This window comes from Sodiomyces alcalophilus, assembly GCF_042370955.1.
Source record: "Sodiomyces alcalophilus JCM 7366 unplaced genomic scaffold ACRALscaffold_2, whole genome shotgun sequence".
NCBI lineage: Eukaryota > Fungi > Ascomycota > Sordariomycetes > Glomerellales > Plectosphaerellaceae > Sodiomyces > Sodiomyces alcalophilus.
Window position 1 is genome coordinate 2,838,615 of NW_027263533.1, and position 26,670 is coordinate 2,865,284.

Genomic DNA, 26,670 nt, shown 5'->3' on the forward strand with positions numbered 1-26,670 from the left:
TCCCTCTTCTTCAACGAAGAGGTAAGGTACGAAGTACGAGCTCACTCCTTTCCTTTCCGCCTACCTTGTTCGCGTTCAGATATGTTTCCCCGTCTTACAGCGAGTAGAGTTAGAGGCAAGGCAGGTACTCCCGAGACATCCTTCGGTTTCCTGGCCCTACCCCACACACTGATGATGTCAGTCCGTACGGAGTAAAAGCCGACGAGGCGAATACCACCCACCTCTCCTTTCCCCGCCACCATACCTAGCCCGAGCTTACTGCAGCTTACTAGTGTAGGTACATGTACCTAGTATTATACGACGTCTCATGATCACCCAACCCATGGAAGTTAGCCTAGGCACAACGTAACTGAAATTCTTTGCCTACTCGCTGCTTCGGTACTTACGCCGGCAGCTCCATCTCTCCGGCCCTCCCATCCACCCATCCACTCACTCTCCACCACCTTTTTTTTTCCTCTCTCCTTTTCCCCACCACCATTTCCTTGATTGCGGATCCCTAGGCTTCAAATGGAACCCACAATATTGGTCCCTTTCGCGTGGTATCTTGCCCTGCCTCGTGATACCCTGTCCTCTTTATCTTTGTCACTGCCTCGGCCAGGTCGACGTACGTCGAACAAATGTCTACAAATCCTTCTGATTATGCTTCAGCCCCTTGTGCCCAACCTCTTGGAACTCGTGTTTCCCATTCCCTCCACCTGCACTTTAGCAGCCATTTCCTCTTATTCTTTCGCGGCCTCTTACTCTAAGCTTGAATCAAGACCTTTTCTTTCTCCTCGATAAGCGGTTGGCGGGGGCGGGGCAATAGATGTGATTTTCCGATCCCCGACAAGTCATCTTTACAGTACAGTTGCACACTCGCTTTGCGAGGCCACATTACGCTCCGATCATCATCCACCGACCACATTGGGGAGCAGGAGCATTCTTCTTCGAACAACAAGATCACCAGTTCTTGACTGCCAAAGCCAAGGGGATAAGCGGGAATCTGACACGACTGGAAGACCACCTACTTTTGTGGCTCACCTTCATCTGACCGACGTCACGGCCCCAGTTCACCACCCGAACGTTTTCTTTTCGAGCTCATTTTCATTCGAACCACCCGATGACGGGCGAGACGAGGACCCCCAGTCGGCCACTTTTCGAACCGTGATATCCTCAACCTGCTCGACAGTCGCCTCTCATGTCCAGCCAATCCTGGGAAACCATGGAACAAAACTGTCACCAGTTTCCAGCCGTTCCATTAAGCCGCATACCATCATCACCGCCCCGTACGAGACCTCCCCTTTTTGTAGTGGCCGCGGTCGTCATATAGAAGTAGACTCGCCTTTTCTCTCTCTCTCTCTCTCTCTCTTCTCCGGCGTCATGTCGGCAACGGATGGCGAGGACCGCCATGTCCCCGACCGGGGCCCCGCCGTCTTCGCCGTCACCGTCGCAACTCTCGCCCTCGCGACCGTCTTTGTGTCTGCCAGGCTCTTCTGCCGCTCTGTCATAGTCAAGAATGTTAGATGGGACGACAGAATCATGGTCTTGGGTTGGATCCTTGCCTTCGGCTTGTCCTTCACTATCGCATATGGCACGCAGAGGGGCTTGGGCAGGTACGACGAGGATATCGATGCGAACCACCATGGAGCTCTGAGACGATGCGAATACGTCTTTTCCATTCTCTATGTTAGCAATTCTCCTCCCTTACCCTCCACCCATCTGAGCCGCTCTCTTGCTTTAGTCTTTGCTCCTATATATCCATACCCGCTGACTCCTCTAATCTTACACAGAACCCAGCCCTCATGGCCATCAAATCCAGCATCCTCGTCTTCTACCTCCGCCTTTCCAAAAACACGCAGATGCTGTTACGCATCGCTTCATGGGTCACCCTCGTTATTATCAACATCGCCGGGACCGTCCTCACTTTTATGAACATATTCCAGTGCAACCCTGTCAGTGCCGCCTGGCAGGTTTGGACCGAGCCCGTACGGTGTATTCCACTCCTGACCGAGTTCATCTGCGCTGCCCCCGTTAACATCATCACCAACCTCGTCATCGTGGGGCTCCCCATTCCCGTCATCACCAGCATGAGATTGCCCCCGAGGCAAAAGTACATCCTGGTCTTCACCTTCTCGCTCGGCATCTTCGTCACCGTCGTCGATGTCATACGCATATACTACCTTCAACGGGCCATCTCCACCGCCGCGTCCCCCTCGACCGACCGGAGCACTGCGTTTGGCGGTACGCCCGATTTCGCCTGGAAGTCGTCCTTGTCCTTCATGTGGAGTGCCGTCGAGGTCAACATAGCCATGATTTGCGCCTGTATCCCCACCCTGAAGCCCCTGATCGTCAAGATCCTCCCCGCCATACTCATCGACCCGGACCGTACTCGCCGCAGTTCGAGTGGCCGCAAGGAGGAGGACTCGGATGCCCCCAGCAGGTTTCGAAGCGGAAGCGAGGGCATGGGATTACCGGCAGCTGCCGAGTCGGCACGCGCTGGCGGCATCCATGAGCCAGACCCAGCCCACGCCCGTGAGAGGGAAGGCGGACGAGCGAGTACCGACGCAGACGCCGGCGACATGTCGGCTCTCGAGTTTATCACGATGCCCAGCATGCTAAACCAGAGCAGCAGCAGTGGCAACCCGACTGCCGGGCTCCGCAACGTCCAGAACGTTCCAGTTATGGGCGCGGTGGGGTCGCGAGAACAAGACAACTCGGTCTACTTTGGTTTCGTCAACCTGAAGCGCCCAAAGAGCATGATCAAATGCAACGCACACGACTCATTTCGGTACTGCCTCGTCGTCACCGTCCTGTTCCTCCTTTGGGGCATCTCGTACGGCCTCCTCAACATCCTCAACAATGCCGTGGCGGCCGTCGCCGGGATGACGGACGCGGAAAGACTGGGTCTCACGACCGCCTACTTCGGCTTCGGCTACTTCTGCGGCCCCTTGCTCGTCGGCGAATGGATACTACGGCGGGACGAGCATCACAGGGTACATCGCACGAGAGACGGGGACGATACCAATCGGAGCATCGGGGGGTTCAAGGCCACCTTCATCGTGGGCCTCTGCTTGTACGGCGTGGGGACCATCATCTTTTGGCCTTCGGCCGTCATGGAATCCTGGGGTGGTTTCTTGCTCAGCAACTTCGTCGTCGGCGTCGGCCTCTCCACCCTCGAGACAGGCGCGAACGCCTTCATGATCCTGTGTGGGCCGGCGCCCTACGGCGAGGCCCGTCTGTGTCTCGCCCAGGCCATCCAGGCCGTGGGCAGCTTGCTCAGCGTCCTGATGGCCCAGAGGGTGTTCTTCGACGAGTTGGAAAATCGGGCCGCTGCCGACTCGGTATCGCTCCTGAAGGTTCAGTGGACGTACCTCGCCATTACCCTTCTCTGCGCCGGCCTCGCCTTGCTCTTATACTATATACCCCTCCCTGAAGTGGGTGACGCGGAACTTCAAGAGGCTGCCGACCGCCTCCCCATTGACCCGGAGAAGCGCACCGCGTTTGGTGGCCTCCAGCTGCGCACCGTGTGTCTCATCCTTGCTGTTACAGCTCAGTACACGTACACGGCGTGCCAGGAGTCCAACTCAATCTTCTTCCGTCCACTTCTCGACCCAGTTCCCGGGGGACCCGTGGTAGGCACCTCGGACCCAATGGCCATGGAGGACGAGGACCGGCTGTCGGGCCTCGCGCTCTCCATAGCGGACTATCGGCTTGTGGGGCATGCCGCCTTTGCGGCATCCCGTTTCCTCGCCGCCTTTCTCACGTACATGACGGTGAAGAACGCTCGGTTCCCTCAACCCCGTACCCTCCTCACCATTAGCGTCGCCGGCTCGTTCCTCTTCGCCCTCTTGATCGTCGTCCTTCGGCCGCACGATCCTAACATGCTCGTCATCCCCGTCATCCTTTTCTACTTCGCCGAGGGACCGTGCTGGCCTCTCATCTTTGCCATAGGCCTGCGGGGTCAGGGCCGCCGGACCAAACGTGCAGCGGCGTTCATCACCATGGGCGGATCCGGGGCGGCGTTTTTCCCTTTTGTCATGTGGGCCATCATCCGAAATGGGGGGACGGTGCAGCTGAGCTTCGTGGTGATTGTGGCGCTGTGCGTTATCACGCTCGTGTATCCCCTGTTTCTTACCGTGGCACGCGACGCGCGGGCCATGACGGATCCGCGGAACGCTGTCGTCTTGAGCGGTGGCAGCCGAGTTGCTTCTCTGTCTGGACACAGAAGAGGTCGGGTGCGGCCGCTGACTTGAACCTAAGAACGCAGGGGGTAACTGACACGGGGCCTGAGAAAGAAGCGAGGTAGAACAACTGTACGCAGGAAAAGAAACGGTGGAGAAGCCATATAATCGCCACCTAGGTCGGAAAACACGAACCTCGACAGTGCAATCAAGTCCGGTCCCAGTTTGGAGGCAGCTATAGAATTTATTTTAATACTTAATATTCTTGTGCCATTTTTTCAAGTACGATTGCATGTGCCAAGTCGATTATCATATGCCCTGATCCGTTCTCGGCAGCATCAGTTCTATAAAACGTTAATATATAGTATAGGTACGATGATGGATAGAAACATATTGTGGTTTGAGCTCTAGACGCGACATCCATTAGTAGTGGGAGTGGCGAGTCGGGGAGGTTTTGCTCCAGACTCTGCGTCGCTCCCGGACGCGATGTGTCGTGCTTCCTTATCATTGCTTATCTCAGAACGGGTATAGCGTGGTTTTGCCTGGTCTGCTACCTTCCAGTGAAATAAAGTACGAATATGAAGGTGACTGGAAAACGCCAGAGGATACGGCACGATATCATGAGGTACATACGTCAACGAGAACAGGACCCACAGCGACCAGCTTACATAATAATACCTCCATGCACGAGCCATTCGGCATGAATCCGCCAATCAAAACCTAGCCAATGCAATTAGCGAAGGAGGCGAAAACCAACCGAAGTGGTCAACGTCAACCTGCCTTCTTTCCCGACATTGAGACGACGAGACTGTCGACAGCAACCCCTCGCAGCAAAGCGCCACTGCGAACCGAACCGTCTCGACGCGACCACTCTCCACTCCCTTTTTTCACTTTCTTACATTCTCTTCTTTCAAGTCGAGGGCATATTTCGTCACAATGCTTCACACCTTGAGGCCAGCGGCCTCGATGGCCCTGCGAGGTAGGTTACATCTCTCCGCCGACCGTGCTTGCCGGCAAGCCATTGCCACCTGGAATTGGACAAGGGGAAGGAGGGGAATAAGAAGTGGGAAGGATTATGAGGCAATTGGGCCATTGGGCGATTACAGAGACAAAAGAGGCTGACGAAGATTCGGGTGTCCCCCGTCCTACAGCCCAACCCGCCGCTTCCTCGCTCGTCCGGATCGCGCCCCGCGCCATCGCCGCCGCTCCCATCTCGACTTCTTCCCGCAAGGACGCCGCTAGCGCTCTCACGCCCCAGGGCACCAGCGTCCTTCCGCGCAGAGAGGTCCCTCTCCCGAGTCAAGAGGGCACCAAGGGCGTGGTTCAATATGCTCTGTACGTTTCCCGCCACTCTTTCAGTCTCGTTTTTTTCCCCAGATAACAGAAAGAGGAGGTTACGGGGGGGATTTAAAAAGAAAACAAAAAGAACAAAGCAGGGGATTAAGGAAATGGGGAACATGGAGCGAAATAGGCCCCCCGAAAAACGCTACTAACAAAGACGTGCAGCACCACCCTCGACGTGATAGTAAACTGGGCCCGCCAGTCCTCCTTCTGGCCCATGACCTTCGGTCTCGCCTGCTGCGCCGTGGAGATGATGCACCTCTCGACCCCGCGCTACGACCAGGACCGCCTGGGCATCATCTTCCGCGCCTCGCCGCGCCAGTCGGACGTGATGATCGTCGCCGGCACCCTCACCAACAAGATGGCCCCCGCCCTGCGCCAGGTCTACGACCAGATGCCCGAGCCCCGCTGGGTCATCTCCATGGGCTCCTGCGCCAACGGCGGCGGCTACTACCACTACAGCTACTCCGTCGTCCGCGGCTGCGACCGCATCGTCCCCGTCGACGTCTACGTCCCCGGCTGCCCGCCTACCTCCGAGGCCCTCATGTACGGCATCTTCCAGCTGCAGAGGAAGATGCGGAATACCAAGATTACCCGCATGTGGTACCGCAAGTAAATATCTTCCCTTTGGGGCAAGGGCCAGCGGAGGACAGCGTGGACGGGACGGGTGGGTGGCCCCATGTCTTGTACGAGCGGAAACGGTTGTTGGGAGTGCTGGCGGGCGTGTGTGGGGGGGAGGAGCTGGCTGGCGAGTGGAAGGCGTGTTTCCCTTTGGAGCACCGGATGTCAAGTTGAACGTGTGTTGGAGACACGAGTCGGGCTTCCTCCTCTCCCTCTGGTTTCGGGTTCGGATCAACAGGCTAGAAAGCCTCCTCACAAAATACGAGAGATTCTTTTCAGCCACCACGGGACAATCTTTTCTTCCCTTTTGTTTTCTTCTCCACTTTGCTCGGTGGCGGTGCTGAGGTGAGAGACTGTCGGAGGCGCAAAGGGATGTACATATCTAGAGGATCAATGTCTTGGATAGAATGATGTTAGGTGGTAAAGAGAGAGAGAGAGCAAAGCTGTATAACGTGCACTGTCTCTGGTCCTGTTTCCCAGGTATTTTCTTGCCGTGTGTACAACTGGTCAACATTGGACAGCGCTCGGCGATGCGAGGAAGACGTGCGTGCCCATCGTGTCTTGTCATTCATACATGAGGGTTCAATAGACAAAGTAAACTGGCTCGTCGCGTTTACCGCCCGCTAGCTGTTCAGGTATATGCCACCCGTCTCTTGAGCCCTCCCTTACTTCCTCCTTCTCCTACACCTAGGCAAGGGGAGAGGGGCGAGAGAATGTAATACTCCAAGAAGCCGCTATGTATAAGTTTCCCTCCCACCATGCTGCGTCAAAAGAACGACCCAGAGGATAAAAGAAAAGAAACCCCAATATAAAACGAAGGGAATGAAGGAAAAGAAGCAAATGCCATACACAAACAAGATGATGCGTGCTGTGATGAGACAAAAGACAGTTTCCCGACCTTCGACATGAACCATTACGTATCGCGGACATCAATTCTCGTCCCCATCCAACAACGGCATGATGTACGACTGGCCGTCACAGGTAGGGTAGGGGTTTGATGAAACGAGAGAATAAGAAAGAAAACCCAAGTAAGCCAATCTGGTATTATCATGAGCCCCTGGCTTCCTCCTCCTCTCTTCTTTTTACATCGGCATATCTTCCCCCGCACGACGTTACTCCTGACCGAAACCCATCGTTTCCTCCACCGCGATGGTAAGCTTCTGTTGCAACTGTTCGAGTGACTTGTAGGGAGGCATGTCCAAGCGGTTGAAACTGTGGCGGACCGAGTTAGCATATCGTCCAGTTTGCACGAAACAACGTGCCGGAAGGAATAAGAGGAAGAAACGCAAAGGGGTTCGACATACCATGTGTGTGCCTTGGGCAGGTTATTCACGTCCCCTGTCTTCTCAATGGTGAATCTCCTAGGCCCGTCACTCCCCTGGAGATCCTTGAAGCCGTTGACGGGGATTCGAGAGGTGCCGGTAGCAAACTGGAGCAGGCGGGACTTTTGTTCCCCGTCCCACGAGCGGATGGTCTGCCAGAAGAACTGGATCACCTCGTCTGACTCGGTGTAGCCGCGATAATCCGTGTGCTTCTTCCAGTCGTCGACGTCGATCTCGGCGATACCACCGATGAGCAACTCCAGCTCTCGCTCGTCAAACACGTTGATGAGGTCCTGGGGGATGAGCTCGTTAAAGCCTTCCTTGAAGGCCTTGAACTGCTCCTCCACCCGCTTCTCGATCCTCCACTTGACCATCAGGTCCACATACTCCTTCTTGTTTTCGTTGGTCACGTCAATGTCGCGGCCGCCGGGCTTGAGGTCTTCGACATGGATGACGCCAAAGCGCTCATCCTCGGTGGAGAAGGTCTGCTCCAGAATGCCGCCCGAGATATCATTGTCCAGCATCCACTGGAGTGAGCGGTGGTAATCGGCGTCGACACCCTCCATGTCCGGCAGGGCCACCGGCTTGCCGAGCATCATCTTGTACAGCGCACCGATGAAGAAGGCATCCAGGAAACGCCGGTGGAATATGGCCAGGCCGACCACGCGGCCGATAAACTTGAAGTAGTTGAGATGCTCGGGATTGATGCCAGAATGGGGGTTGATCTGGAGGGTGTAATTGTCGTGTGCGGAATATTCGAACAGGCAGTAGAAGGGGTTAAACATCTCATGGGAGAGAAGGAAGAAGAATTCTCGGGACAGACCGCCGTAGTCGAGACCGTCCTCGCCATCGAACTTGATCATCAGGCGCTTTTTCAAGTCGTTGGCCGATTGGCGCGAAATCTCGGCGAAGGAGTCTTCGAAGATGTGTGATCGCCGGACCTTGATGTGGCATTGGCCCGACAAGATGCGCATGGCCGGCTGGGACCGGAAGTAGATGAGCTTCCTCCTGAAGTCTCTCTTGTACTGCGGCACGTTTTGGTCGAGCGACGACGGCAGCCTGGGGTCATCCCACGTCGTGGTCTTGGTGTTGTGGTCGACAAAGTAGACGCGCGCCGTGTTGGTGAGCCGCATCTCCCAGCCGCTGGGGAGAGGACCCAGCTGCGTCACGGATTGCTGGACGGTACCGCTCTGGTTATTCTGACCGCCGTACATCCTGATGTACTGCTGACGACGGGGGTCCACCCAGGTGGTCGTCCGGGTGTTATGGTCTACGAAGTACGGACGGCCCTCGGGCGTCCACCTCTGTTCCCATCCCGCCGGCAGCTCGCCGGTTCCCGGGGTCGTGGCGCCGGTATGCATCATGGTCGAGCTGTCCGCACCCTGGGCTGCCGTCTGCTGGGCCTGGAACGTCGGGGAATTGGCGCCAGTGCGATCCTCGGGAAGAGTACGATTCTGGTGGCGTTGGCGTTCGACCTGGGTAGCTGCTTCACGATCGCTCCGTTGCTCCGCAGCCCCGGCTGCGGTCGGTCGATTCCAGCTCGTAGTCCTAGTATTGTGGTCGACATAGTACGTCCGCCCGAGGTTGTCCTCGCGGCGTTCCCATCCAGCGGGCAGTCGGCCCTGGGCGTCCTCGAAGGGGCTCAATTGTTGATTCGGAGGTCGCGGCGTGCTGGTGCTGTTGACGGCTGTAGAGCTCGTACTGTTGCCCGTGGCGGCAGGTCGGTGCGGGATACTGACAGTCGCGCCGGGAGCGAGAGTTCCGTTGGGCTGGTTACTCATGGCAGACGCCGGTCTGTTGTCTGTCGAGGCAGAAAGAACCGAGGCGTTGGGAGAAGCGCTGGGAAGATTCGGCCGGCTCGAGGACTGGTTCCGAGCGGGGCTGGACAGGTTGGTGGAGAGGTTGACGATGAGTTTTCCGTGGACGACAAGGTTGTCGGTGGATTTCTTCAAATCTCGAGTGATCATCTGGTCTGTACGAAGGCTGTTAGAAAGAAGAGGAACAAGGCAAACCAGGAATTGGCCACGTAAGAAGAAAAAGGGGCCGCTGGGAAAGAGGCGCACGGGGGCGTCAAAGGGGCGCGCAGGTGGATTGTGGGATGGGTTTACCGTCTGCATCGGGGGAAAGCTCGATCACGTCGCCGACACGGACGTTTATGACGCCCAAGAAACCCTGATCCTTCTTTTTGAACTTTTTCTGATCGAACACTTGTACCGCCAAAATAGTGTCCTCGTTTACGCATCTGAATTTCAATCAGCCTATTGCTCTCTTCGTTCAGGAACGTATATGTCCTGGTTTGTTTGTTTTTTTCTTTTCGTCTTTTTCTTTATTCATTCCTCTCTTTGGCTAGAGGTCTTATCCGCGGGGAGGTGAGTGGTGAGTACGCACAGGTCGTAGCTCTCATTCCAATAAGGATTAAGGGTCCGCTTCTGTGCGGTGGTCGTTTTGGTCTGGTCGCCATTGGCGGTTATGACTGCGAACGGATCGGGAAACCCTGGATAACTACAATCAGCCAGGCCGAACGAGGAGGGGTTGTCTTTTGGGGCATGGGCCGACGACATACGGAAAACGTCTCTTTTATACAGGCCGTCTGCTGCGATGACTGAAGCAAATCGTTAGCTGAAAGTTGTTTCGACCCCGTGGATGGTTTCGTTTCATTCTCGGTCGTCAGAGAAAGAACACAGCAGATGGGGAAGGGAAAGCATGGTCGATATGGCGATGGGCACGAAAAGGAGCGACGGTATACGCACTCGTTACTCGAAGGTTGGGGTTCCTGACAACAAAGAGCGGGGAGACATGTCAGTCATTGATCATCAAAACGGCGTCGAGGTCCAAGGACGAGTAGACATTGCAGAAAGACAAAACATACCCTGAGGTCCCCCCGCCGGCGTTGCGAGAGCCGCTCATGATCGCAAGTCCTCAAGGCAAGAGGGTCACCGAGCGAGCGGCAACGAGCTCGGTAAAGCGGAGGCACGTTTCGGATCGGATGGAAGATGAGAAGAGGTCCGACAAGAGAAGAAAACAAAAATATAATACGGAATAGAACAGAAAAATTCTATGGAAAATGTATGAAAGAGATATGAAAAGATGTAGAAGGATGGATAGATAGGGAGGGGAGGGGGTTGGCAATCTAGGCTGGCAAGGTGGGCAGGCGTAGTAGTAGGTTGGTAGAGGTAGGCGTGAATAAACAATGCCTCGATGGTCTGGTTACGCGAAATCCCTTGTTGCGCCGCACGGAGCGAGATGATTCAGGTTGGTGATCAGATGGATGAGATGGCTCGCTGTGCAAATGTTGACGAGAGAAAGTGCAAGGAGACGATGGCAGAGTTGAGGCTGTGCGTGTCGTTCTTCGCTTTTGGTGTCTTGGTTTGGGATTCAAGGATCTGGGTCCCTGAGTCTGGTTTGTCATGTACCTAGTGTACAAGGTGAGAAATGGATGACATGTACATGTACAAGCTCAGACGTAGCTGTTCCTTTGGAGAGAAATCGTGCATTACCGCCGCCCCGGCTTTAGCTTCTGAGAAGAATGAGGGAGGGACCAAGTCGCCACCCGCAGGTACTCCACGCGGAAGTACCTAAGAAGTACACTAGCTGCGGCAGCCGCCCCTCATCCCCGCTGCTTATCACTGGCAGGAGTAGATTAGGCTACGTACTGCTCCTGCTCAGCAGAGCACGCAGACGAGCCAGACGAAAATGAATGACTGCTACTACAAGTTACTGTACAATATTACGTGCCTCACCGCCTACTTCCTACAGGAATTATCTCACCCTAGCTAATCCCTCGTTACCCTTCGGAGGGACTGGGGGCTAATAGTAATATCCGGCGGACGTACAACGTACACGTTATGTACAGGAAGTGGCATGTATGGCCTCGGTTTGATCGGGAACTGGTGGATGCATGCAATGCGATGGATGCGACGCGATATCTTTTTTTAGAGGCGCCTGTCAACGCAACGCTCAACGGGGAGCCAATAGCCAGACTCGAAGAAGCGCGCAAGACGCATACCTCATCAAATATTCAACGTTCAAGCGTCTTGTCTGCTTTGCCCGATATTTGTACTTCGTACGAAGTAGACGGCTGCGGAACCTCTTCCCCGCTCAGTTATTCAATGTATCCGTAGTGTGCTCTGTAAATAGACACGTACGTTGTATTCGTACCTTGTATCTCATTAACGGTACCTACAAAGTACATCGGCGGTTTCGATATGTTCGGATACCTTGACCTACCTTATGATACGATACGTGGATGTCGAGGTGGCGACAAAGCAAGGTGGGAACGTGTGAAGCCTGAGGTCACCGTTTGTCAGCGTCTCTACTGTACTTCTCTACGACTTCCAGATGTATTACTCTCTGCCTACGTAAGCCAAAGTACTTCGCAAGTTGCTCGACACCAGAAAGTGACAAAATTATCAAGCATCTCAAAGCATCTTATGCAATCTGACGAAGCTCTCACATGTATACTTCGTACGTATATATACCTAGGTATGGCAGGGAGGGAAACACAATCGCGCCCTCGTGTGCCCTTGGGAACTATTTCTGTCTTCCAACCACTCGGGATCCCGTGCTTCATCGGCGCTTCGTCCAGAAATCTAGTACCACCACCCTCCCTCTCCAATCCCGCCAACCCCGCCGATCTATCTGAATTATGTACTGATGACCTTCTTTTCCCCATCCTTTCCTCTCACATCATTCGATTCGTCTGCCCCCTGGGTGTAACTGCAGGGAATAAACAACAACCAACCGCATATAAAGACCAATGCCCTGTCTGCCATACATGCGACATATCACCCGCGGAGCAAGCTCCCCTGCTTCCAGGTCGTTCTGCTTTAGTTTACTCTGAAGACCATCGTCCTATTCTCAGCAGATAGGCAAGGGTCTGACTGTATCGACTGCTTACTTTTCGTTGGCGCGCTCTTCTAAAAGCTCTTCAACCTGTGCCTCAATAGCAGTGCATTGGAAAACAACCGACAAACGAAAAACAAATGAGAGGTAGAAGAAACCCCCTATTATCGAGAAAACCCACACCTACCCGAGACTTTTTCTCTTCTTTCTTTCTTTGGGTCCCTCGCCCTTTCCTCTTCTTGTATTCTTGATGTGGCCAATGTAGGCTCTCCCTCCCTCAAATCCCGAATGCAAGGGGGGTTGAAGTGATCAAGGACGACCGAAAATCCCTCAACGCCACGCCAAACAGGGCGCTTGTTCAACCGACCGCGCGCCAGAGACTCGGTTCCTCCGTATTATGTTACATTCCGTCCGTTCTTTCTCCTCCCTCTTCCCTTCTGGCCCCGAAAGGGGGCGACGTGACTCGAGACCGGGGGCCGAACAAATTCGCTTCAGAGTTCTCACTCGCATCAGTCGAGACCGTGCTCGGGGCCACATGCACAGCAATTGAGAGAAGCGGTGAGGTCGCGTCAAAGTCGCGTCGAGGACGGTCGTGTCGTCATACAACTAGTAGGGAGCGTAGCCTCGGCCGCCACGACCCCGAAAGCCGCCCCGGTATCCTCCGAAATGGCCGCGAGGGTTGTAGCCCCGGCCGAAACCACGGCCCCGCCCGCCCCGCCCCCGCCCACGCGACATGCCGGGTACGTTGGTTCGTTTCGGCACCACCTTGATATGGCGGCCCTTGAAGACGCTCTCGTTCAGCACGAGTGCTTGCGCCACCAGACTGGGCTCGGTAAACTCGACGTATGCGTATCTGTAATCATCGCGGTAGTGATCAGTATCCCATTCTCTCCCGGGGTTTTTCCCCTTCGCTCGCGCCTGTCTTCTTTTTCCATCTGGCACTGGGCCCGCCAATTGAAACTTACCCCTTGGGCTGTCCGGTGAACTTGTCCAACAGAATCGTGACGCGGTTGATGGATCCGCAGCTCTGGAAGTGCGCTTGAATCTCCTCGGGGGAGGCTGAGTAGTCAACGTTGCCGACAAAGATGCTGCGGCTATCCACATCTTCCCGATTCTCCGCCATCTCGGCGTTCCGGTCCTCCAGAGTCGCCTGCATCTCGCGCAGCTTGGCAGCCTCCTCTTCCATCTCGGCGACGCGGCGTTTCATAGCCGAGATCTCTTCCTACATGCCCGGACGGTCAGTTGCGATTGCCTCCTCTTACGTGCATTGCGCCGAAGCGCTTGCAAGGATATGTCCCACCTCGTCGTGGCCATCATCCTCGGCGGTGTTGCTGTCAGCCGGGGCGGCGGTGGCGTCGGCGGCAGCGGCAGCGGTATCAGCCGGCGGGTTTTCCGCGGGTTTTTCCACGGTGCCTTGTTGCTCCTCGACAGGCTGCTTCTTCTCCTCCGTGCTGACGTCTGCCATGATGATTGTAGGTCGCTACCAGGTGAGATGGTTTCGTTCGCGCGCGGATTTTTCGAGAGGGTTTCTGAAATAAAAAATCGAGGCGAAAGGAGGGAGATAAGTCAGTCGCGCACTTTACGGTATGTGTACTCGATAAACTATGCGTCGGGGTCGGCTTCGAGATGACAGTGGAGTGGGCGACAATTGCTCAAAAGACAAGACAGGCCAGTCTCGGTTGCGAACGGCAGTTGAGATTTTCCAGGGCGAAATCCACAAACAGGAAACCCAAGAGAACTCACTGTTAATCGACAGTGCTGTGGCGTCGCGGCAGACAAAGGGTGGGTGTGAGGGATGTGGGTAAGCTGCTAGGGCGATGGCTGCAACGGAGGGTATGGATGGATCGCGAAGAAATGCCAAAAGGTAAGACGACAACGTGAAGTGGATGTGGGACAGATCGTGTATAGATATATACTGTCTTGATACATACAGCCAATATGTTTGTATGAGACAAAAAAAGGATGGGGAATAATTCATGATTTCTCACGTGATCTCGGCTCCTCTCCTGATCCCGTTTTACCAAAATCTCGAACACAATCATGAGACAACCGGCAGTTACTGGCAATACAGCCGCACGGGATCAGTAAGGCCTTTCTTTTCTTGTTCTCCAATGACGGCGAATCACAAGTCTGAAGGTAATACGGAGTGCATTTCACACTCATGGTACGTCTTGATGACGACATTAAAATGACATTATATATTGTAGATTGTCTAACTACCTAGATATTAGGTACCGCTGAGCCCGATACATACCTAGTTCTATCGTTATGGTTTCGATTCAGGATGTTACAGCATCATCACATTCACATAACGTTGGTCGCTGTAGAGAGCCTGTCGATGTCTGTCACCCCTACCCCTCCCAAGGTATTTGATCTTGTCGGGATCTCGTCGAGTAGGGAGCAAAGTGACCGGGGTATCAACGCTCGTCGAGTTCCCCAGCTTCCTTTCCGCAGATTCTCTATTCATCCTGGGTATCTCGTGAATAAGAAAGGAAAGAAAGGTTGTTTCGAAGGCCAGTCCAGCTGTGTTATTGCGGGCTGAAACCACACACGTACCCTGTGGTGAACGGCTGCCGGATATGCGGAAGAAGGGCGTCAAGAGTGGAAAGCCGTATGCCTTGCTACACGGAATATTTCGTAACCTTCTTGCGCCGACCAATGCCGACCAGCTGGAGCATCTCAGTCCAAAAGCTAGTAGGCGGGCTGAGCTCCATCATCTTGGCCTCGTACGCATCGATGACGGGGCGATCCCACACCAAGTCGGCCTCTTCCGGCCTGACAAACTTGGTCTTCTTGACGACCTTCCAGACAATGAAGAGGATAGGCGCCAGGAGCTGCATGGTGTAGTTGGCGAAGAAGTTCTTGGCGTTCCAGGGCGTGAAGGCGGTGTAGCCGTACGTGTAGACGACGACGACCTGCAGCACAAGGGCGACCCAGGCGCCATAGGGCTGGAAGCGGCCGTAGTAGGGTCGGGTCCGGCGGTCGACTCCCTGCACCTTGCAGGCGCGGTAGTAAAACAGGAAGGTGATGGACATGACGATGTAGTCGACCACACCGCCACCGGTAATCAGAGAGAGGAGTATGTTCAGGGCCTCGGCCGAGCCCTTGTCGACCTGCAGGAAGGATAGGAGCGGGAACAGCATGACGACGCAGAAGCAATAGATCGGGATGCCATTGCGGTTGACCTTGCGGAGAAAGGCGGGCGCCTTGCCCGACAGGGCGAGGCTGTAGAGCGAGCGCGTGGCACAGTAGGTGTAGGTGTTGCCGGCGGAGTAGATGGTGGTGAACAGCAACGCGTTGACGACGTGGGGCAGGATGTCGATGCCCATATTTTCCATGGCAATGACGTAGGGGGAAGCAGCGGCGTCCTTGCCGCCACTGCCTTCGATGTGAATGCCGACGAGGGCGGGGTCGTTGGCCGGAAGCACGATGCCACAAGCCAGGGCGCCGCCGATGAAAAAGAGACCGAAGCGATAGTAGACGGTTTTGAAGGCGGTCTTGATGTAGTGGCTCGGGTGCTGAGCCTCGGCCGCGACCATGGAGATGTAGTCGGGCCCGACGACTACGAATGCCGCGGTAGCGAGGGCGCCCATGAAGCCCTCGAAACGGCCTAGGTCACCAGACGTGTGATATTGTAGGAAGGCCCCGGGGCTATTCCAATGCCGGAAGCCATACGCATCACCTTGGGGGTTGCCGCCGACCATGGTCACAAATGTAAATGCGAAGAGCATGAAGATCAAGATGACCTTGCCGCCCGAAAGCCAAAATTCGGCCTCGCCGAAGACGCCAACAGCAAGAACATTCAGTATACTATAATGGTGTCACGGAGCAAGACTTAGCACATTAACAAGCAACAATGGGAGCCGGGGGGTAACCTCTGGGGCGAAGAGGCCATCTTTTAAACAATCATAACAGAAAAGGCCGAGAAATCTGAGGGGGGACGGGTCGTTGTTAGATGGAACTCGCCCTTCTTCACTTGTCCTTCCTTTCGCTGCCTGTCAAAGTTAAGAGCTTCCCCGGCCTGTAAAAAGTCCCGGAGATTTATCCGACAGAAACAAAGTTGAGGAGATATTTTGCGTAATACGTACCCATATGATATGATGATGGCTGCGCAAATGCCGGCTGTCGGCCCCGGCTCGGTGACCTTTTCATTCCAGAAGGACATGACCAGGTTGAGGGCTACCACCTCAAACGGGATGAGGAGGGCCTGGTAGAGGAAGAAGTTCCAGCCGACCATGAAGCCCAGGGCGTCGTCGACCCAGGTGCCGGCCAGGCGGATGAAACCGCCCGACACGGGCATGAAGGTGGTCATCTCGGCGATGGAGTTGTTGACGAGGGCGACGACGCAGGCGTAGAGCACGTAGCAGACGAGTAGGCTGCCGGGCCCGCCCTTGGCGAGACCGGCTCCGATGCTCACGAACAGGCCGGTGCCGATGGTGCCACCAATGGCGAGGAGTTGCACTTGACGGTTATTGAGGCGGCGGCGGAGACCGTCTGTATTGCCCACGAGCTGTTGGTCTCGGATATCCTCGCTGCTACTACCACCATTGCTGTCACTAGAACGAATGACGTCCTTTTCGTCTTGTTGTTTCGAGAACATATTTCCAGTTTTTAACTTTTTGTGGAACGAAAAGAAGTTGGGCGAAGAGGGGAAAAAAAGAAAGGAAAAAGAAGAAAGAGGCCGTGAAGCTCTCCCTCAGCCTTTCGTCTGAGGAGGTCGTTCCTCTCCTACTGCGTTCTACACGTGTACAGTAGTAGTTCGAGAGAGGGAGTTCGGTTCGCTGGTGCGTCAGGTTGGGGGGGGAAAGCCGATGAAACTGGGAATGGCAATTCTTTTATCGACAAAAGACACAAATTGGAGAGGGGGGCTGTGTCTGCTACTCCTCAAGCCATGCTTCCACTCATGTACACTACTGGGTACTGAGTATTCAACTTGATGGCAGACTTGTGGCGGCGGAGGGGCCCTTGCAAAGTTTTCTGCAACGCCTCCCTTTGGGATCCAAGAATGGGACGGAGACGTTTGTACTAAAAGCCAAGATCATGTCGATAACAGGATAATGAAACGAAGACGGCGAGGAAAAACCAGGGTCCCTCTCTTGGAGATCCACATAGTCCGTCTTTAGACTGAGTAAGGCAAGGTGATGATGGTTTACACTCCACATGCGACTGGAGACCGTCAGGAGTCTCGGGCGTGCCGGTCGCGGACATACCCTGGCTGGTTAGTGTTAGAGTTCTATACTCTAACTAGAACCAGTCTCTAAGTAGCACGGGTCACTTGGTAGTCGCAACCAATTGGCTAGTAATGAATCGTGTCTTGTAGCTTACTGAGTATATCGAATCGCGGGTTGCTTATAAGGTCATAGTCGGTTTGGAATAAGAAAAGGCGGGTCATCTTTTACGTGGTCTTCGATCAAGGCCCAAACACCATATAGTGTGACCAAGGTTATAGCTTGCCTTCCACCATGTTTATAACCACGATGTATCGAGATTTTGAGGCTTCAAAGTTGGGCTTGAGCTTGGGGACTAGCAGTGCCATGCCAGGCTATGGCCCTTCAGGTTGATGCCCTGACTTGTCTCTTGGCTGCGGCGACGGTAGGCGTCATCAAGTCATTAAGCACCCATTGGAGATTCCTGATTGGATAATGAGGGACCACCTTGCATAAGTGCCGTAAGCTGGCCCACCACCAAGCTGCACCACTCGGCCGATTCAAACTCGTCATCTCTGCTATATCACGTGACTCTAACCATGCTCTGAAGAAAATAATATGGTGCTCTCTCCATATGACCTGACCTCGGCTGGTGATGTCAAGAAGTCGAGGGCAATACTCAGTAGGCCGATCAGCACGCAAACCGCTGATGTTACCCGGGTATATGCGTTACTTTTAAATACCTCCCGTGGCAAACAGAACTGGCGTGATTTCCGGTCTGCCGGGACCCAGTTCGAGGGCCGTCCTCCGGATGACTATCGACCCAAGCCCTCGGGTTACTGACATTGGTGGTGTCTGATGAGTGCCGGCAACTTTAAATGTCAGGACCACAACGGAACGTGCCTGGAAACAATACGTCCGTGAGTTGGTGTGATCCAATGGATGCCGCAATAAGTGGTCGGGCCGGCGTACTTTTCAACTTGGGCCGCCGGCTTTTGTTTCCCGGAATTTGGTGAACACCGACATCAGTCCAAGGGCATGCATACACGGCCGCGGGGTTTTGTCATGCAAGGACCGAAGACTGAGAAGCTTAGAGCATAACACCAGTATGCCGACGTTGAGAAGTTGACAATGTACGAAGCAAAGGCTTTCGTGGCCATCGTGGTCAAGACGAGACGCTTCCACCTCTTCATAGGCTTTGTCATCCCAGTGTTGCCAAGGGCATATATATGACTAGGCGTCACGGGGCCCAGGCGCGCACTCGTTACATCGTACGAAGTAATGCTGAGCTGGCAGTACCTCGTCGCGTAGTTGCAGTCGAGAGTTCGATTCGTCCTTCCAATTGACTTGTTCCCCGTTTCCTTTTCCTTTCCCTCATCCTTTCCGACCAAGAGACGTGCAGAGACATGATCATGTCGTGTCGAACAGCTCGGGGTCTTGGAATTGGGCTTTTGAAGCTCCCATATAGGAAGGTTATTCGTGCTTTAAACATCAGAAAGTCGAAGCATGGCAGTCTATAAAAAATGTCGTTGAAAGGAGGTGTTGGAATAGTCGCTCAGCTGGACTTGGTGGCACGCGAAAGGCTTATGAAACATGTAGTGTACAACGTAGTCGAATGAGACTACCTCAGGTACGAAGTAGGTACCCGTATCAGCGAAAGGGTAAAATACAAAGCCGACAATGAACCACGAATCGAGACAGCCCGTGATGGAATAGGATTACTTGCACGACATGGCCTTTCGTTCGGTGCTTTTCTGGACTTCAGAGGTCATGTGCGACTGCACCGTACCGTAAGTGGCATCCACAGAAGCGTCGAGATGGCCTGGGTGGGTTCTTAGTCCGGGAAGTCTCATAAATTAGCAGGCGTTCTGACCGAAATTGCAAGAATCCCAACGAATCAGGACAGAGGATCGAAATCCGATCCCCAGCCTGCATTGTACTTCGTACATTGTACATCCACTTTCAAGAATACGAAGGCCAGCCGAGAAGGGTTGCATACTCCTTAATGTCAACTTCTGGCCCGTTATCATGGCCATGCATGGAATGGATGCCTTGATTCCTTCCATTTCTTTTGTATTTCTTTTCGAAGATGTTCTGTTTTACCTTCGCTCGGCCTCTATAGAATATTGCAAAGACACTGGCAACGATGAGGGGACAAAAATCTCAGCATAACAATCACGGTTCCCAGTTTAGTCCCCCCGGCAACACACTCAAAACAGAGAATGCCAAAGCAACCCATCGTGGCGATGGCGTCCCTCGCCTCGGTCGCAAGCCATTCATTCATCAAACGAATCATCTGAATCAGCACGGTACTGGGTACAGTCTAGTTGTTTCTCGTGCTTACGGGACGGGCTTCGTCCCGTCTTGCTGAGCTGACCCTCGGCCTTGTTTTGGACGTTGCTTCAGATACGGATTTCTTTGCATTTTTGTCACTGCCATGATTTGATTCCGGCTCCCTTGCTTCTTCGGACTGTACGAGAGTGATTGCCGGAGGGTTGGATTACTGGTAGGTATCCTGTAATACGTTGTAGTCAGACGCTGTCGTACGGGGCAAGTGAACCGGGGGTTTGCATTGCGCTACTGTTTACGAGCCCTGTCTGTGGCCCCCCTGCCCCATCAGCATGCTCAATCGGGGCAAAAGAAACGCCACGCTTCCCCGTCCTGATATGGATAAATCTCCCGCTTCTCGCTTCCTCATAACCGCGTCGCCGTCTCCCGTTTTCTCCCTCTCTGCTCTCTTTCCACTACGTTTTCCACCTGATTCACCTGTCGCTCGTTGATATCATTATATTTTCTTTCTTAATCTAAAAGGGGACACTTGCTCCAACCGCTTCAAATCATCATATTCGCTACTCATCTATTAATCTACTCCTTTCACATCAATCTTTTAAAAATGAAGTTCCTCTACCCCATCACTCTCCTTGCCGGCGCCCTCGCCGTCTCTGCTCAGTCCAACCAGTGCGACGCCTTGCACATCGTCGAGGCCTGTCTCGAGGGCCAGAACCAGAGGGTACGAAGCATCAAATTATACCATACCCCTTTGTTTGGTCCCATGATCCTATGCTAACTCCTGCCGTGTCACCGTGTAAAACAGTTCACCGCCTGCGCCAATGACGACTGGGACTGCAAGTGCCACGCCGCCGAAGCCATCGCCACATGCTACAACAACTGCCCCAGCGACCCCCGCGCCAGCTCCGCCAGGGGCCAGGTGACCATCCACTGCCAGAACGCCTCCATCCACGGCACCGCCGCCCGCGCCGCCGCCACCTCGACCGGCTCCGTCGCTGACGCCACCGACTCCGCCGCTGCCACCGCTACCCCGACCTCCTCCTCCGATGACGACGACGAGGACGACGACGAGGACGAGGCGAGCCAGGCCAGTGCCAGCGCCAGTGCCTCCGCGAGCTCGTCCGCCGGCGCCGACTCCGACGACGAGACCGCCGGTGTCGCCCAGCTCGCCCGTAACACTGGAGTCCTGCTCCTCGCTGTCGCTGGCGCTGTAGCCGCTACCCTATAATCGGCTTGGAAGGATTATTGTTGGCCGGGCAGGCCAAGTGAAGGGCCGCGTTTGTGGAGCGGAGAGTGGTGCCGAGGTGGGAAATGCCAATACCATTGCCGGCATCTGCGATTCATTATCCATTTCTCACATGAAAGGTAAGACGGGCGTGGGTAATCAGGTCGTCGACGGGACTCTGCAAGAGTCCGAGGCTGAGGTCAGAAATGGAATGGCTGAAGTAATCAAACTATCTATCCTTTAGCGCTTTAGCGTGTTGGGCGTGATCAATATCAACCGATGTCTACTTTCCGTGCATTCTTCAACTTGTAGGTCTTGAACTAACCACGTTCTTGTCACGTTCTTACTCCGGTCACGAGTCGTGCTATTGCCGGAACCCATTGCGCTATAGCGACTTCCTATTGGTTCTTCCAGCCCGGCATCATCCAGCACATGTCATCACGTAAGCACTGCACTGCGTACAGCGAAGGCCACCCGCTCTTGCAGGATTCTGGCCCCTATGGTTTCGCTTCAAATGAGCTTTGCTGTGGTATTTAGAGTGTTTGCTTTCCACATCCCATAGACAATGTTATGATACAACCGCCTCAACGGAAAGTTTTCATCTTTGGCTCGCTTGTTTCCCCTGTGACGGGAATCGCCAACCTTCACAATCTGAATCCTCTTCGGGTTTCAGCACATGCCCCTCCCTGTCTGATTCTCTCATCAGATGCCATAAATGCCGAGCCGTTGTTCATGGTCAAGTTTACAGTGTAAGACGATGAGAACACGCGAAAAAAAGCCCCATCGCTCCCCAAGCCCATGTGCCCCAAACGCCATGTGATCTCCCAAACAAAATGGACCACCATGACCAGTCCCCTCTTCGCGAGCGAACCCATTCCTCGGGATCAACTCAACTGACCAGGGGGAAAAAAAGAAGAAAAAGAGTAGGGTGAGGAGGGGAAAGTAATAGCAATAAAGTCGAGTAGTTTTTTCTTTTTAAAAAAAAGGGACGCTCCGTCGCCGCAGAAGAGCAGAGAATCCAAGGAGTGGCAACGAAGTCGAGGTCTGTGGCCTGACCCGAAGTATGGGTTGCGTCGACGTGGAGCGAGGTGTGGTCCAGCCAAATGCCAATGCGCACTGTATCACTGATATCACTGATACTCTAAAGCTTTCTTCTTCGACCCCGTCTGGTCTTCACGGGGTTCACCAAAGTAACATGATTCGTCTCCTCCTTCTTCTTCAGGCGCATCGCCGTACCAGAACCGACGGTGCCCGTGGTGCGGTGGTGACGAAGCGAGCGCGGTTCGTGGTCCTCCTCGATGTTGATCTCGGCAACGTCCGAAACAGACTCAGCCTCCAGGGCGTCGTTCTCACTAGTCACCGATGACGCGTCGTCCGACTCGTCGTACTCTCCGTCGTCGCTAACGAGCGAAGGGGCATTATTGCTGACCAAGGTATTCGGGCTCAAATTGGCGTCCATGCCCACATCCTCGTCCGAGAAAAGCATGGCCCGGGAGTCGCTGTTGTCCTTTTCGGCAACGCTGATGGGCGGTGGTGCAAAGCCGGCACGGTGCGACCTGCCCTTCCTGCTGGCCGGCCTTGTAGAGCCGCTCTGAGGGCCCGAAGGCATGGTTGTCCGCGCAGGTACCCGAATGGTGATGGGCGCTCGAGTGGCGGCAGGAGTTGTCGCGGTAGAGCTGTCGAAACCTGCTGCCGCGTTGTCCGTCTCCTCCGAGTCATCTGCGGGGGATAACATGTCCTCCAGAGAAATCTTCTGCTTGGTTTCACTGACAATATCAGCGAGATTGCCTTGGAATTTTCTCTTCCCCATCAGTCGAGACAAAAATGGCGTCTCGGATGCCGAGACGAATTTGCCCCGCGTATGGTTGAGCCCATTCGCCGGCTGCGGGTTGGTAGCGGATGTGGGGATGCCTGTCACTCCTGGCAACTTGCCCTGATGGTACAGATCGAGCGATGCGTTGATCCTCGATAACAAGGCCAGATATGCCTGCTGATCCGTGAGTTGCGGCTGCGCGAACGGATGTACAAGGCCTGACGGCGGTGTGTTCGAAACCGCGCTCGTCTTGTCCTTCTCCTCGGCAACCACACCGCCCTTCTCGTCGACTTGAATCACATGCCCACAATGCACAGCCGCCTCCTCGTGGCTCTTGAAATCCCTGCGGTGTGCTATGCGACAGTGGTTGATGAAGCCCTGCGTGCTAGAGAAGTTCTCTCGTTGGCAATCTATGCAGACGAGTTTGACCGTCTGCCCGTCGGCGCGCTTCAGGATACAAGGCCCGGCCTTTTCTTTCGGTTGTGGATAGCCAGTAGAGAGAGATTGGAGCTTCTGGTTCGACGTACCCCGCGGGGGTCGTGCCCTGCTGCTGCCGCCCGTGTCGACGACGCTGTTTCTCGTTATACGTCCCTCGGTCATATTTCTGGTGGTGCGACCAGTTTCCGACAGTGGTGGCCACTCGGGCAGCATTCCGTCGAATTTGGGGTCGGGGATAAGCCACTTAGCATAATGACGAGCGTAGGGTCCGTCAACAACTCCGAAAGGTGGTGCCCATTGGGGCACCGGCTCGTCAGGGCGATTTCGCAGTGCCGGACCTTCCCCACTCGAAATCTCGAGCATCTGATCCGGAGTGGGACAGGCAGTAGGATACGGCATGAGATGGCAGCGGCGCAACTGCTCAAGGGCAACCTGGCACTTGGCTAATTCCTGGTTGATAAGCCTCAGCTCATTGTGCTTGAGCAGAATTTCGAGCCCGAACTGGTACCGAATGATGTCGCGCGCATTTTCCATATCCATGGTCCCCGGAGGCAGGTCCGTCGAGGACGCGTCGGGATGGGAGTGTGATGGAGACTCGGCCCTGGCGCCAGACGCATCGACTCGAGCGCGCTTGGCGGCGGGTGCCCCATCCAGGCCTGTATCGGCATGCGCGTCGTCGAGATTTCGTCGGCTTCTTTTCTGGGACCTCACCGGACTGGATGACGGGGGAGTGAAAGCTTCACGACGGCCATCTGACAGTTGGATCGAGCTAGAGACTGGCATAGGCTGGGTATTCACGCCAAACTTGTCGCTTCCCCGTTCGGCTCCCCAGAAGCGAAGAGACGTGAGCATGCTCTCCCAAGGGAAAGGGGGATGGGGGATGCGACGAGGAAGGGTGCGTTCAACGGCCTTGTAAGTGCGTCGCGTCGCGATCCCACGTCAAGAACTCGCGGTGTAAGGAGGGGTAAGTAACGCAGGAAGTCCTGGATGTGTCGCGATTCTGACCAAGAGTTACGGGCCTAGGGACCGCTAGGGTAAAATGGAGTCGTGAATGTGTGTCAAAACAATGTGCACGATCACGACCCAAGAAAAGAGGATATGAGACCAGTTGAAGGTTGAGTATTGAAGATGGGCCGATCCGCAGCCGGAGCTGACGTAACTAAGTGGGTTTGCGATGAGATCGCGGAGAATGCAAGGCGTGCGTCGCAAGAAGCTGAGGCCAAGTAGGTACGAAGTACTGTAACCACAGGGGTATTAGTGGGCGGGCGGCGCCGGCTGACTGGTGCAAATGACTCGGGTTGTACCAAAAGGCGAGGCAGGTGAAACCAAAGATGTTATGGTCGCGGTTGCCGCCAGTTGTATGAAAAAGGGAGAGAGGGGGGGAAAAATAGGAAAGGAGAGGTAAAATCAAATGACAGAATCGGTCGCGTTTGGATGTTGCTTTGCCAAAAAGAAAAAGTAAAATTGGCTGGTGATTTGGGGACAGGGAGTTGGGAAAGACCGACCGCGTACAAAGGAGCGGGTGGAGATAACAGGCAGCGACGGGCGCTGGTGATGGGATGGGTCGCGGTGGCAAGAGTAAGGAAGGCGCCCGGCCGTGGGCTTGAACCGAGTCGCGTAGCGGGAACTTGGGATAAACACAAGCGACGCAGTAAAGCACGAAGACTAGTGAAAGCCTCGATGCACTGGCAAAAAAAGTTGGAAAAAAGGAACGGGAGAATGTATTAAGAGATGATAGAATAATTAACGAGGAGGCAAAAAAAGTTAAAAAGAGAAAAAAGGGAGGGACAGAAGATGGGGGGAAGGACGAAGGCTGGATCCGAGTCGTGTTCCAAACGTCCGTTTGTATCGTTTCGGGGTGTGTGAGAGTTGGTTCCAAAGAGGATGGCAAATGGGGGGGAAGAGGAGGATGAAAGCAGAGCTTACGAGGGAACATTCCCTAAAAGGGGGGTGAGGGAGGAGAGCGGGTCGGTCACTATCGTTGGGCGAGGCCAATGAATGGACCCGGTAGCTGCTTATTGTGGCGGATGGTGTGCTGATTGATCAGTGATTGTGCGGTTGATGGCACTTCCCTCCCAACGCTCCTAGGCAGAAGCACGGAGTGCTCGGGGTGCTACGGGCAGATTGGTGGTTGGTACAGTAGGTCAAGGAAGGCCAAGGAAGGTGAAGGCGAGCCCGTGTACCTACAAGAAGTATCCATACATTGGTATTCTGTAATGAAGCACTTCGTATCGTCGAAACTTGGGGTGGGTGGATACCTTTATCTAATCAGCGAATGAGATGGTCCGTGCATCGACCTGGAACCCATGAGTCTTGTCAGAGGCAGCTGCCTGCAAGGGGGTGGGGTGGATACTTCGGATTTAGTGTGGGTGGAAATCGTTCTGGTTGGCCACCCGTTTAAATAGACCTGGCAAGGGCGAAATAGGAGAGACACGAACGTAATTTCACAGGAGGAATCCTTCCTTCCAATCCAAACAAGAAGCAATATGCAAAGCAATAGGAGAATGTCGGGAAATCTTATCTCTTGGTCTGATATGGCTAATAACTGCGTGTAGCTGCACAGCGCATTCTATAGAAAAGTGAGTAATACGGACTGAGTACCTTGCTGTAAGTTTAGGCCGACTGCTGGATATATTTATGTACTTCAGGAAACCGTATTCGTAGGTACCAAGCTTTGGATACGAAGTACATCGCCGACGATATCAGGCTACGTAATTGGGGTTTACGAAGTAATATAGCAGGTACCTTACCTTATCTTTGGTCGTTGGAATACAACGTAGGTGCTGATGACGATACTTACAGTACCCCGCGATCTCCTGTATGAGTGCCGGTCCTGCGCAAGCTAAGGCAATCTGTTATGTATGCTGTCCTCGTTCCTGGCTCGTCTTCTTTGGCTCGTCTCGACGCAATAGGACAAGCGACCAAAAGGTTAGCCTATCCTGAACTTAAGTTGTACAGCGTGAAAGATGGCATATCGGATAGACGTCAGCCGTCATGCTCGACCGTTTCACGTTTGTCTGCCATAAAAGAGACGAATCTTGTGCAACGATTGGCCCGAGCTCGCTGGATATCTTGATTATGGAACCTCCTTGCCACGCTTTTCGTGGCCAAGGATGAACATGACGAGAAACATCAGGAGGTTTCTTCAACGAGACAGACCAAGATCATTAATGTTAGGCACAGTAGCTTGATCTCCATGCATTGGAGACCACAAAGTCCGTAGTACCCTCTATCGAAGGGGGTCTCTTGTGATGCGCATGAATACAATACAACGTCTTGTGTCTGAGGACTTGACGAGGAGCGTTTCGGCCTACTCCCTACTTTGTATGGTAAAGGAACAAGAAAAACAGGATTCCCAATTACCAACTCACCATAGTACACTCCCATGAACTACCTGCCTTCTGTGATGGAAGCACTTTATTGTGATCGCGAGCTTCCAACAGTATAATCACATGAATACCGAGGGGCAGCT

At 54.2% G+C, this 26,670-nt stretch overlaps 7 protein-coding genes across 7 annotated transcripts; 3 read left to right on the forward strand and 4 right to left on the reverse strand.

Annotated features, from left to right (window-relative positions):
* Positions 1-580: 580 nt before the first annotated feature.
* Positions 581-4,410, forward strand: ACRALDRAFT_1040207 (uncharacterized protein). Its single transcript, XM_071015167.1, has 3 exons — positions 581-1,665; positions 1,770-3,576; positions 3,616-4,410. The coding sequence occupies exons 1-3, from the start codon at positions 1,360-1,362 to the stop codon at positions 4,230-4,232; spliced, it is 2,730 nt and encodes a 909-aa protein (XP_070877161.1). The 5' UTR covers positions 581-1,359; the 3' UTR covers positions 4,233-4,410.
* Positions 4,411-5,096: 686 nt separating this feature from the next.
* On the forward strand, positions 5,097-6,117 carry ACRALDRAFT_1068558 (uncharacterized protein; the record flags this gene model as incomplete). The annotated part of the gene is made up of 3 exons (XM_071017583.1): positions 5,097-5,139; positions 5,267-5,495; positions 5,667-6,117. The coding sequence occupies 3 exons, from the start codon at positions 5,097-5,099 to the stop codon at positions 6,115-6,117; spliced, it is 723 nt and encodes a 240-aa protein (XP_070877162.1).
* Positions 6,118-7,234: 1,117 nt separating this feature from the next.
* On the reverse strand, positions 7,235-10,351 carry ACRALDRAFT_1055137 (uncharacterized protein; the record flags this gene model as incomplete). The annotated part of the gene is made up of 7 exons (XM_071015843.1): positions 7,235-7,334; positions 7,427-9,416; positions 9,553-9,686; positions 9,833-9,938; positions 10,008-10,046; positions 10,195-10,217; positions 10,314-10,351. The coding sequence occupies 7 exons, from the start codon at positions 10,349-10,351 to the stop codon at positions 7,235-7,237; spliced, it is 2,430 nt and encodes an 809-aa protein (XP_070877163.1).
* A 2,541-nt stretch (positions 10,352-12,892) lies between these two features.
* On the reverse strand, positions 12,893-13,505 carry ACRALDRAFT_1028960 (uncharacterized protein; the record flags this gene model as incomplete). The annotated part of the gene is made up of 2 exons (XM_071014862.1): positions 12,893-13,139; positions 13,252-13,505. Coding segments are annotated over 2 exons (501 nt in total), but the record flags the coding sequence as incomplete, so codon positions are not given.
* Positions 13,506-14,462: 957 nt separating this feature from the next.
* Positions 14,463-16,886, reverse strand: ACRALDRAFT_1047990 (uncharacterized protein; the record flags this gene model as incomplete). Its single annotated transcript, XM_071015529.1, has 2 exons — positions 14,463-16,096; positions 16,375-16,886. The coding sequence occupies 2 exons, from the start codon at positions 16,884-16,886 to the stop codon at positions 14,908-14,910; spliced, it is 1,701 nt and encodes a 566-aa protein (XP_070877165.1). The 3' UTR covers positions 14,463-14,907.
* A 3,255-nt stretch (positions 16,887-20,141) lies between these two features.
* On the forward strand, positions 20,142-21,254 carry ACRALDRAFT_1061371 (uncharacterized protein). Its single transcript, XM_071016416.1, has 2 exons — positions 20,142-20,443; positions 20,528-21,254. The coding sequence occupies exons 1-2, from the start codon at positions 20,327-20,329 to the stop codon at positions 20,948-20,950; spliced, it is 540 nt and encodes a 179-aa protein (XP_070877166.1). The 5' UTR covers positions 20,142-20,326; the 3' UTR covers positions 20,951-21,254.
* A 193-nt stretch (positions 21,255-21,447) lies between these two features.
* Positions 21,448-25,889, reverse strand: ACRALDRAFT_2046687 (uncharacterized protein; the record flags this gene model as incomplete). Its single annotated transcript, XM_071021522.1, has 13 exons — positions 21,448-22,063; positions 22,125-24,107; positions 24,137-24,181; positions 24,264-24,435; positions 24,479-24,883; positions 24,988-25,119; positions 25,175-25,233; positions 25,267-25,282; positions 25,316-25,438; positions 25,503-25,550; positions 25,647-25,743; positions 25,793-25,803; positions 25,867-25,889. 13 exons carry the CDS (start codon positions 25,887-25,889, stop codon positions 21,923-21,925), a joined length of 3,255 nt encoding a protein of 1,084 aa, XP_070877167.1. The 3' UTR covers positions 21,448-21,922.
* Between the last annotated feature and the right edge of the window lie 781 nt (positions 25,890-26,670).